The sequence below is a fragment of the Penicillium vulpinum genome, assembly GCF_028829585.1.
Source record: "Penicillium vulpinum strain IBT 29486 chromosome Unknown utg000002l_segment0_segment0, whole genome shotgun sequence".
In the NCBI taxonomy this organism is placed as follows: domain Eukaryota; kingdom Fungi; phylum Ascomycota; class Eurotiomycetes; order Eurotiales; family Aspergillaceae; genus Penicillium; species Penicillium vulpinum.
Window position 1 is genome coordinate 958,792 of NW_026643242.1, and position 11,314 is coordinate 970,105.

Here is an 11,314-nt window from a genome sequence, read left to right on the forward strand (position 1 = left end):
ATTTTGGCTACCACAGCCTATATAATGGAGTTGGGAGTCTTGGTCTTGGGATGCACTCATTGCTGCAGGATCGGTAATGCCCAGGTGCGATGTTTGGATGACTGGTTTATGGCAAATTTTCTCGATTCAATCAATCCCTAGCTAGTTTTGCGTATCTAGACTGTTCTGAATTTAAATTCAAAGACGAAAATCAAGTGAAAGCTATGTATCAATGCAAGAGTAAGAAGACGGAATCATATATAAGATCTAAAAGGACTCCTATGGTCCTATAAATAACAGATGAAACATAACACTCTTGTCCTGATAGGACAGGACCGAGCGGGTAAAACCTCGGTCATGGCTTACCAGGATCAATTCATTTTTTTAGTTTGATAATATATTTCCCCAGGGAACAAAATTGACGTCCAAATCGGGCTTGCGCGTGCGTTTCAGCGTCGCCTCATCCTTTCTCGAGGATTAAATTGAGGACCCCCTTCCAGGTCATCAAGAGGCCGTCCTCCCTCTTTTTTTATTATTGATATATTTTTAACATATAATACCGTGTAGTGATTATGTACTTTGTCTGTAGTCTAACTTCGGGATGCACCATTGACATGCGCTATACACTGAGAATCCATGGACCCTATATATTATATATATGTGTATGCTGAAGGGTTTCCTAGCAATCCTGAATCTTATTTAGTCATGAGCAATTACAATTAGATGAAACTTCTTTCAGATGAACATATGGAGTGTTTATATTGCTTTGTAGTTTGTCTTGTCAGGTTATCACCCTGGTAGCACTATCACTATAGACCACAGGCTGATACTAGAATATTAGACATAGAAACACCGATCAAATGCTATGCCACGCTAGTTATATTTTATGGAGAAATGTTGCTTTCCTCGATTAAGAATGGCTGAGAGGCTATTGGGACTAAAAGTAGTGGAGTATGTATTCCGTACAATCTATGCTGTACGATCTAGGCAACGCCACAGTATATCCAGTGAATAACCGCACACCGCCACTTGAAGTATCATAGAAATGCCCCGTACTCCGTACACCTAGTTATATTTGGAAAAGCAAGTGAGGTAAACAATAGTTGTAATTTTACATACAATGGCCAAGCCATATTTTCAAATTAGATCAACTCCACGGGAAAGCTAGAAGATATACAAGCTAAGATACCAAACCAATCCTGTTCGGGTATGTAAATTTTTGAGTTAGAAGTTCGATATATAGCTTAGCCGGGGGGGAGGGTGCTGGCATCGACAACGTCGGCAGCATCCTTCTCGATCTCCTCGCTGTGCTCACCCAGAGGAGAGCGGGGAAGGGCCATCAGACCGGTCCGGGTAGACTCGAGAATACCGAAGGGACCGATCAACTTGAGGAAAGAGTCGATACGGGAAGGCTTGGCGGAGCTGTAGGATGTCGAATGAGTCAATCGTGACAAAAAAAGAATGAGTCAGGACAAGGAAAATACTTACACCTCGACAATGCAGTTGTTAGTGCTGATATCCAAGATCTTACCACCAAACTGGTGAGCAAGGCGGGTAATGGCATCCAAGTGCTCGTGCTTGTGACGCAGAGCCTGACTCTGGGGAAGGTGACGGGGGTGGTATTGCTGGGCGGTCTGGTCAAGGCTGTGGTGCTTGTGATCCGGAGAGTCTGGCGAGGTGGTGATCTCACGGTGGTGCTGGAGAAGCTCCTCGAAAAACTCAGGACCAAGGATAGAGACCTTAGCCAGGAGAAGCTCACGCTGCACAAGAGCAGAGTCGGTGTAGTCCAACACAGCCCAGACGGGGACGAGGTCGTCGAGCTGGCGGCGAGCCTGCTCGACGACACCATCCTGGCCCTGCAGCACGATGGTCATGCGCGAGAGATCCTCAACCTCGGTGTTACACACCACCAGACTGTCGATGTTGAAGCCACGGGCGGCCAAGATACCGGACACACGGGACAACACACCGGGCTCGTTCTGCACGAGGCAGTTCAGGATGTGCCGCTTGGGTGGGTTGCTGGGTGCCACGGGAGTCTCATAGAGAATGGAGGAGACAGCAGTCGGAGCATCCCATTGAGGGGAAGCATCGGAGACCGGCAATGGCAGGGGAGACCGACGGTGCAACGCCTTGTAGGCAAGAGCCGAAGTTGAGCTCGATGATGCACGAATAGAAGTGAATCGGGGAAGCGCAGTAGCCCGGGCCCGGGCAGTAGCTGCAGCAGATGATAGCTGCGACGCTGACCCTAGGGACAGCGTCAATGGGCGTCTGAAAGCCATGAGGAATTCAGGTAACGTGAATGGGTTGTGCGATGATTCACCAGATTCGCCCCGGGGATATTCTTTTTGGTCGGCCGACCTCGGCGACCGCCTGCTGACTCATGTAAGCTAGATCTAAAAAGGTGTAGTGCATCTGCTAGTAACAAAGGCACGTGATTTATTACCACGTGACCTTCAATATTCAATATTGCGAAAGGGATTGCTAGAAAACGAGGCCATCGCTTGAAAATGAGAAATATTTAATATTACTGACTCTTACCATCACCTTGGGCATTTCAATTTACTAAAAATCTCTCAGTTTTAGCTTTGGTAGCTTTGTTTGTTGGCTGCTCGGCCCTCCGCCTCTAAAACTCCTTCCCGCAATTGATCTGGACCTTTTTGAGCTTCTTTTCCCCGACCTCTCTCCTTCTTCATTTTACCCCACTTTTCGCCATGGCGGACGATGAACACCGAGTCAAGCGGTCTCGCTTTGACCAAACTGAACCTGAGCCTAGACGATCCCGATTTGACCGACGCTCTCGATCTCCGTCCAACCGCCAGTCGGAGTCGGCCCGCACTCGTAGCCCGATGAGTCGCCCATTGAGTCGCAGCCCTGGCGCAGAGACTCCAGCAAAGCCATCTGCAGCAGATCCAGCTGCAGCCGCAGGTGCGTTATCTTCCGGTTCAGATGTTGTCATAAACCAGATTATGTGGCTAATTCTTGTGGTCTTTATAGCGGCAGCAGCAGCCAAGATTAATGCGCAGCTTCAGGCTAAAAAGGGAATTCAGCATGTTGATGTCCCTCCAATCCGTTCTGTGAATATACACTCACTTCAATTCGTTCTACCCAACTTCTAACACTGCTGGGCAGGCCGAAAACGCGACAGAGAATTCCCAGTCGCCCGCCGCCGAGGGCGCAGCCAAGTTGAATGCCGAAATCTATGTCGCAGATGGAGACTACATCAAGGATATTGAGATCAATGATCTGCGCAATCGCTACACTCTGACGAAGGGATCCACCCAGAAGATGGTAAATATCCCCTTTGCCACTTGCTGATATTCCAGCTATGTTCCTCGGAGAAGACTGGGGCACCTTGAATCTTACTTTCTCATCGTTCTGCTCTCTTCTTTCGGACTGGATGAAGCTTACCCTTCACTAAAACATAGCATCCAATTCACCCTCTGTTGCATCTGCTGACCTCCGCTGCGTAACTTACAGATTCAAGATGAAACCGGCGCCGGTACGACTTCCTTTTATATCTTTAACTTTAGGCAAAGAAGGTCTCACTCACTTTTTCTCTCTCTCAAGATGTGACAACCCGAGGAAATTACTACCCCGACAAGAACATGGCGACTGCTGCAGTAAGGAATCCCCTTCAGAGGTTGACGAGGTCAAGTACTGATTATTCCGATTTAGAGCCCTCCCCTTTATCTACATGTGACCAGCACCAACAAAGAGGGTCTGGAGAAAGCAGTCGCTATGATTAATGACCTGATGCAGAAAGAACTTCCGAACCTGGTTGACGAACGACGTTTCCGTCGCCGAGAACCCGAGCAGCAGGTTGAGCGGGATGAGTATGGTCGTGTATGGGACTGTTCCTTTCCCTTCTGTTAACATGAAGATTTGGCTAATTTCACATAGCGCAAATGGCCGGATGAGCGCATCCCCATTGATCTTGAGCCAATCCCCGGTTTCAACTTGCGCGCTCAGGTCGTCGGACAGGGCGGTGCTTATGTGAAGCACATCCAACAGCAGACTCGTTGCCGTGTTCAGATCAAGGGCCGTGGCTCCGGGTTTATTGAATCTAGCACTGGTCGTGAAAGTGACGAAGCGATGTTCCTCCATGTGGCGTAAGTTGTTATCTGTTTTCTTACTGACTCTTTTTATCACTTGGTTTTTGCCTGGCTCATTTCTGCCACACTGATGAGCTTCTACTGACAGTCTTTCAAGTGGCCCGGACGCCAGCGATGTCCAGCAAGCAAAGGAGCTTTGCGAGGACCTTCTAACCAATGTCAAGGAACAATACCAGCGTTTCAAGGAGAACCCACCCCAGCACAACTACGGTGGATACGGCAACCGCGGTGGTGATCGTGGTGACCGTGGTGATCGCTACCAAGGTGGTGGTGGATACGGCGGTGGCTACAACAGTCGCCAGCAGCATAATACTTCCTCTGCTAGCCCTGCAGGCCAGGCTGGTGCTGCTGCTGTTGCTTCCCCAAGTGCTGGTGCCACCCCTACTGCTGCTGACTACAGTGCCCAATACGCCCAGTATTACGGCACTAGCGACCCCTATGCTGCCTACGGTGGATACCAGAACTACGTCGCATACTACCAGTACTATCAGCAAATGGCCGCTGCTCAGCAGCAGACAGATGGCGCTGCCCCGACTCCGGCCAGCGAGGCCCCTCCTCCACCCCCTGGCTCCGGATCCCCGCCGCCTCCGCCTCCCGGTGCAGGTAGCAGTGGCTACAGTGCGGTACGTTGTTCGCATATCATTAATGCTAATTCTGATTACTGATTTATGAATTGCAGGTCCCTCCACCCCCTGGCCTCTAAGCCAGGACTTGTTTTGGTGGGTTAATGTTGTACCTTCCACTGTCCAGTCGCCACCCATTTGATATTCACGGCGAACAAAAGCATGCCCTGGTCTGTTGAATAAACGAGGGTATACAGCGATTTCTTTTGCGAATCTTTTTCTGATCTCTTTGTGTTTGCTAAAGAAAGTCTAACAGTCTGCCTTGTTCTAACCTTTTGACTTACCTATTTCCATACTCGGTAAACTTGATAATTGTGTTCATAATAAAAGGCTTGCTTATTGACAGTGGATTTCTTTCTGTGACTTAACTCTTTAGAAGCGGAACTGGTTGCTGAGCGGTTCGGATGCTGGATTCCATGTCTCTGTCCGTGGTATATGTGAAGCACAAAAAACATCCCCCTGCGCCATCCATGCAGTTAGCGCCTCGGAAATGCAAGCAGAAAACTCGACTGAAGTAACAAGATGACAAGAAAATAAAGAAAACACTAAATCAAGCAGCACAGTCAAATAGAAGGTGATATCACTCAATCGAAATCAGCGTATAGGAGAGCCATCTGAGTCTCAGATGCCATTTTCTCTCGGCGCTTTGCCAACCCGGCACGGCCCTCTTTGCAAAAATCGCAGGCGAAGTCGCAAGGGGATGCGCTCGTAACAGACATACCCTCTCGGGCTGGCCGTTGTGACCCCATTTCTTCTAGCTCAAAATCGCCAAAGAACTCCTTGATCAGTTCATGTCTACACCTCCTAATACTCTCACAGTATCGAATGACCTTGCCGAAGCTTTCAAGCTTAGCCTCTCGATTTTCGGGCCCATGTGCACGGTGAGATTCAGTATCACGGTAGATCATAGTCTCTATGAAGTTCCTCTCTTGAATTCCGTAGTAGACAAGTGAGGCAGCGGCACGGCCATCTCGACCTGCACGTCCTGACTCTTGAACAAAGCTTTCGAAGCTTCGCGGTGGTGTCCAATGCACGACAAAGCGGACATCTGGATTATCGATTCCCATTCCGAAAGCATTGGTTGCTACAATAATGGAGAAAACGGGTGTCTTTCCCCCATCAATTGGCTGGAACGGCCGAGACGACTTCCAGGTTGATTGAATGTGTGCACGCTTATTGGCTTCCACGCCGGCGTGGTATGCTACCGCCGTGACCATCCCATCCGAGGAATTGGATAGCCGGCTGGCAAGATGCTCGGCCATAGCTCGGGTCCCCACATATACAATTCCTGATATTGGAGGGAGGATTGTCACTTCACTACCAAGTCGAGCCTCTCGTCTGGTTTGGATACCCCTAAGCCATCTGAGTAGGTTTTGCAGCTGGCTGTCTTCTGCGCCACCATTGTCACCAGCGAAGTCTGCCAGATACCGTACCTCGTAGTGAATATTCGGACGATCTGACGGAGTGTTGAACATCCGGAGATTTTCAACATCCAACCCCAAGATGTTGATCATGTCTGAGCGAACACGGGGGGTCGCAGTTGCTGTCAACGCAGTGATTGGGACTGTCGGATTGACAAGATTTCTTCTAAACCAGCCCAGCTCTTTGTAGGCTGGGCGGAAGTCATGGCCCCATTCGCTTATACAGTGCGCCTCGTCAATGGCAACACGGATAAGCTGGCCTTGCTTATGCACCACAAGCAAGCGGCGGCGGAAGTTGTCCGTCTGGCACAACTCCGGTGTGACATAGAGAAGGCGTGTGCACGGGTGGCCACAAAGCATGTCCTCGAAAACTCGCTGCCTCTCATCATGAGTAGTATTGGAATTGATCGTAGCGACTGATACACCAAGAGCTTTCAATGTATTCACTTGATCTGTCTGCCAAGGATTAGCTATGTAATTGTAGATATCCTGGAACCACACTCACCATTAGTGAGAGAAGCGGACAAACAACGACAGTCACTGGAAATATTCAAGTCAGGCTAATCCGTCATGGAGAAAAAGAGACTCTGGAAACTCACAGCCCCAATCTTTGAGAACTGCAGGGAGCTGATAACACAGGCTCTTTCCGAACGAAGTACATGCTTGAAGAAATACATCGTGTCCTTCTATAATAGAGGAGATAACTTCGCGTTGAAGTGGGCTATTTGGTGGAGTAAGTAAATTGAGCCTCTTCTCTAGTTCGTCAACTCACCGAAAATCATCCTTTTTGAAGGTGTGTTTCAAGACCCATCGCATATTGGCTGTTTGGCGCGTCACCGCCGGATTACGATCCATTGTGCTCCATAACAGAGAGATAAGTTGAAAGTGGTAGGTGAAAGTGCAGTAGTAGAAGAAGATTGAGTCTGCAACCGCGTATCAGAACGCGGTGTCACGTGGTGACCTGTTATTTCCTCTTTAGGATTGATTGGACTTGAATTGGATTTACTTTTGCGCAAAGACTTCATGACGGCGTAAGGAACTAGAGTCTTTAGAATGGGCTTGATCTTTATGTAAAATAATACATTCGCGCCAAACACACGCTAGAAAGAGTCGGTATATGGTAGATCTATATGGAAAATAATGTACAAATGCTGAATCCAATTTTCAGCTGCTCTTCCTTCTTGTTCAGCGGTTCCGATGTGGATCCCTGGACATCTGTTTATCAAGTTCTTCCTTGATGGCAAACACATCAACCGCTTTGCGCTGCTGAGGATGCCAAAGCCGCTCAAGTTGCAACCACACCTCGAGGACCTCCTGGGGGCCACAGCATGTTCCAAATGCTTGCAGGATAACAGTGATCATCCGACGTCCAACAAAAAGACCATTTTCGAGACGCTGCTCGGGATCCCAGGGTTCTTCTTGTTCTGCTTCGCCGGGTAACTGCAAACGAGGGTTGAAGACCTCATCTACATCAAGTTCCTCCATTTCTGTGGTTTCATCTTCTTTTTCATCCAACCCAGGCTTTTCGTCTTGCTCGTTGTCTTGAGAATTGTCCACGGCAGAGCCCTCAGCAGTTTCCTCCTGTCCCTGTGAATCCCGAACTGTATCTGCTGTTGGTAAAGCCATGTACAGCCCGTTGGGAGAATCGGTCACTGGTAGCTCCTCCACATCGATTGTCACGCTCTTAGCTAGTGGGTTCTCCCATGTCATCTTTCGGTTGTTCAAATTTAATCCACGGAGTCTTGAATTTGAGTCGCGCAGAGCCCGGATGTATGCATGCCATGTCAGCCGAAGGTTTTCTGCACTCCACTGTTTTTTCCTCCGACCATGAAGAGCGAACCCTTCAAAGAGGAACAGATAAATAATGGCACGTGGTGGGACGGCAAAGGTCTTCTCCATGTCACGCATAACAGCCATGAAGCTATCGAGCTGGCCAGTGTTGTAGGCGTAGTGTCGTAGGAATATATAAAAGGTTCGCGTGTCAGGTGCAATGGAGAGAGAATCCTGGAGAGCACGGTGGTATACAGGAAACTTTTCCTTGAGTGCCGACGATTTCTTCAATACGCGGCCTAATTTTCGGGATCTTTCCCGATATTGGGGCATGTCATAGCTCAGATTTGACTCGCCAATGTGAGGGCTGGATTCATCGTCCGAACGCGAAAGGCGTTTGTTGTTGCTTGATTGTTTCTCCAGCATGCGTGCGTAGAGCTGCTCCGCAGTTTGAGTGTCGCCTGCCCGAAGGAAAGAAGCAATGAGGCAGTTCATGACAACTGTATCGACAATCTCCCCCGATTTCACAAAGTTGTCAAAAGTCTCTCGAATACCTTCAACATCCCGTATCATCCCGAAATAATAGATTTTGGATGTCTTTCCACACCGTGAAAAGCTCAGCCCCCGCTCAGTCATTTCCTCCTCCAAACGATCAGCAACTTTGAATGCACCTGCTTTAATTGCGATGTCGAACAGGATGTTGAAAACCACCTCGTCAGCCTTCACTCCAGCGATATGTTCCATCTTCTGCCACATGCCCACGGCTCGGATAAGATCTCGTTTCAAAACTTTGCCGTTGGCTCGGCCAGAGAGATGTATCGCAGAAGACCAGAGTGAGCGAGATAGAGGAAGTCGAGCAGTTACCATGTCATCCACCAATGCCAAATAGCGACGAGCATCGACCCATCGTCGATCTCGAGGATGCGCAAACAAACGCAGAAGAGCACCACGGGTGCGTTTTGAAAGCAAAGCTACCCCTGGGGCAGGAAGGTCTCTGTATAATCGGAACAAGTATTGAGTCGATGGATTTGGTTCTTCCCACAATGTTCTGACAAGCTTCTCAACCGAGTGGATTTCCATTTGATCCTGCGACTCATCTTTCCTCGTCTTTGTGTAACGCGAATATGGCACTACAGCATTGACTGCTTCCTCCCAATCATAATCTGCCAAGGACTTTTTGTACAGCTTTAAGGTTGAGAGGTGCTTCTCTTTCTCGGGATGCAGCCATGACGGGAAGGATTGACGGAGATATTTGTCCGGCAATTTGGGGTCGATTTCGGTTTCGATGTCGGTTTTGGTGTGTTCTGTTATCTCTATTCTGCGGTCGAAATCATATGTAAAATCAAATCTTTCACAGCGAGTTTGCGATTCCGCGTCCGCATTCTTTGCCGGCCACAATGGTATATAGTCGATGTCTGTCTCCCTCTCCTCCCGTGGCTCGGTCTCAATATTATACTCCTCTGTATTATCTTCATTCGTACGTGCCAATCCGTTGCTGATCAATCTTCTGGATTGCGATATATGAAACCTTGAGCTTGAATACTCTGGTTGTCGTCGGGGTGGTAGTTGTCTGCGACCAGTGGCGCCTTTGCTCTGAAATTCTTGGAAATTATGATCTGAGACACTCCAGGCTACTGTCGAAACCCCCCGACGATTCGGCGAATGTTCGTGGCAGAAGCTTGCCAGAACCAACGAGCCGACAAAAATATCTGCTATTGACGCGACGGACGGGCGAGGACGACGGGTACAGAGTCTTCGGACGGAGGAGGGTTGAGAAGGGGGTTGTGAGGAAGGCATTGAGGTTTGTCGAAAGAGAGGAAGCTCATCCAAGGCCTGCTTGGGGTGAATTCGCAGGCTTGGCGAGCTGGGGGACCTATTTGGATGAGGCATGAGATAACAGACATCGTGGCATTAGGTAGGCCGCATCCAAGAGAAAGCCCTTTGCCACTCGCACAAGAGAGAGCTGTCTACTTTCTGGGCGCAAAAAGCAGACGAAAGGGGAGAGGGTCAAGATTGGGAGGGCGTAGATGTGTTTTTCTGAAGATGAACGGCCTGCACTTTCTGGCCTGGCGGAGTCGTCCCTCGACCAATCGGAGCCGCGCTTTGCCAATCCCATCTTTTTCGCTGCCGCATCAACCACCTCGTCCCCTGCAGCGCATATCTTGTCCCTTGATTTGCTGTCTCTTGTCGCGTTTCAATTCTTTTTCTCATTTAAAGTTCTTTCAGGTACCGGCTGTGTCCGACTGCCATGGGCAAAATAAACCTCACAGCCCTCCGGGTGCGACAGACAGCACTCAACCAATTCGCCAGTGGAAAGACCAGCAAACTGCCACAATGGGTTGGTGTGGTCGGCGAGATCCCTCCTGCTGAAACTCTCATTCGTACTCGCCCTCCTCAGCATGAGCTTGTTCAGCAGCGGATGAAGACCGTCGCTGGGTCGTCGAAGCCGCAGGTCGTCTTCCAAGTTCAAGAGAAGCGCAGAAAGCCAAAGAAGCCCAGTCGACTTTTCCAGCCTGTCGAGCTCAAATATGAGGAAGATCAATTGCGAACTGAATTCTTCCGCGATCACCCCTGGGAACTTGCCCGGCCTCGTGTGCTTCTCGAAAGCACTGGCAAGGACTTTGAACACTATGACTGGAGCCGTATTCAGCAGCAAGGGAAACGTTTAGATGGTGAAAGGTGTGTTCCCAATGTTTCTGTTTATAATGTTTCTGTTCTTCTCAAGTGAGACCTCCCCGACGCTAATGTATTCCTTTTCCGGTACTAGTGTTGTCCAGCGACAGCTTTGGCTTTTGAATAACGTCCCGGATATGAACAAGAGTACGGCTTACGATATTGCTCGTCGAGAATTCTACCGACTTCGATTGCAGGAGGACATTCAACGTCGGGTGGCTGCGGAAGAAGCTGCGGCATATGGCGCAGAGTTTGGACCATCATACCTGGACATTGGTATGAAGATGGAGAGCGAGCAGTACGACAAATGGGTTGCCTGGGCCCGGGAAACATCTCTGGTACAGGACCAGCGGAAGTCAGCTCTTAGCGGTGCACCAGATCTGGGAGAGACTAGCGAGTCAAGTGACGTGGACAGCGAAGAAACGGAGGCAGTCACTCTGTAAGAGTCGTCTGAGATGTCGGCGTGGGCTCGAAAGCCATTATGCTATGCCTACTTTCCCAGGAATTTTTGATCCCCTGGTCTTTCATATTGATGGCCTATGTATATTATTTGATCTGTTCTACTGGATGTTGTACTTCCCTAGCTATATTTACGCGATAGCACATGCATTCTTGGTCAATTCACTTCTCATATTAATAAATAAATACTAAGCTATCTCTTAACATAGCCCTAATGTCTCGATATAGTGACGCAGGCGGAATCAAGGCATAGAGTTGCGGAGGTCCGGTGTTTGGT

At 49.1% G+C, this 11,314-nt stretch overlaps 5 protein-coding genes across 5 annotated transcripts; 2 read left to right on the plus strand and 3 right to left on the minus strand.

The window, feature by feature from the left end:
- Window positions 1-1,223: 1,223 nt before the first annotated feature.
- Window positions 1,224-2,258, minus strand: N7479_003442 (acetolactate synthase regulatory subunit; the record flags this gene model as incomplete). Its single annotated transcript, XM_057251139.1, has 2 exons — window positions 1,224-1,401; window positions 1,468-2,258. 2 exons carry the CDS (start codon window positions 2,256-2,258, stop codon window positions 1,224-1,226), a joined length of 969 nt encoding a protein of 322 aa, XP_057110464.1.
- A 432-nt stretch (window positions 2,259-2,690) lies between these two features.
- On the plus strand, window positions 2,691-4,794 carry N7479_003443 (KH domain-containing protein; the record flags this gene model as incomplete). The annotated part of the gene is made up of 9 exons (XM_057251140.1): window positions 2,691-2,904; window positions 2,974-3,053; window positions 3,109-3,267; window positions 3,457-3,478; window positions 3,547-3,599; window positions 3,655-3,822; window positions 3,880-4,088; window positions 4,189-4,714; window positions 4,771-4,794. 9 exons carry the CDS (start codon window positions 2,691-2,693, stop codon window positions 4,792-4,794), a joined length of 1,455 nt encoding a protein of 484 aa, XP_057110465.1.
- A 504-nt stretch (window positions 4,795-5,298) lies between these two features.
- Window positions 5,299-6,990, minus strand: N7479_003444 (putative RecQ family helicase RecQ; the record flags this gene model as incomplete). The annotated part of the gene is made up of 4 exons (XM_057251141.1): window positions 5,299-6,591; window positions 6,641-6,675; window positions 6,735-6,856; window positions 6,908-6,990. 4 exons carry the CDS (start codon window positions 6,988-6,990, stop codon window positions 5,299-5,301), a joined length of 1,533 nt encoding a protein of 510 aa, XP_057110466.1.
- A 330-nt stretch (window positions 6,991-7,320) lies between these two features.
- Window positions 7,321-9,795, minus strand: N7479_003445 (pentatricopeptide repeat protein; the record flags this gene model as incomplete). Its single annotated transcript, XM_057251142.1, has 1 exon — window positions 7,321-9,795. The coding sequence occupies one exon, from the start codon at window positions 9,793-9,795 to the stop codon at window positions 7,321-7,323; it is 2,475 nt and encodes an 824-aa protein (XP_057110467.1).
- A 358-nt stretch (window positions 9,796-10,153) lies between these two features.
- rsm25 (mitochondrial 37S ribosomal protein mS23) lies at window positions 10,154-11,021 on the plus strand (the record flags this gene model as incomplete). The annotated part of the gene is made up of 2 exons (XM_057251143.1): window positions 10,154-10,584; window positions 10,673-11,021. The coding sequence occupies 2 exons, from the start codon at window positions 10,154-10,156 to the stop codon at window positions 11,019-11,021; spliced, it is 780 nt and encodes a 259-aa protein (XP_057110468.1).
- Window positions 11,022-11,314: the final 293 nt, after the last annotated feature.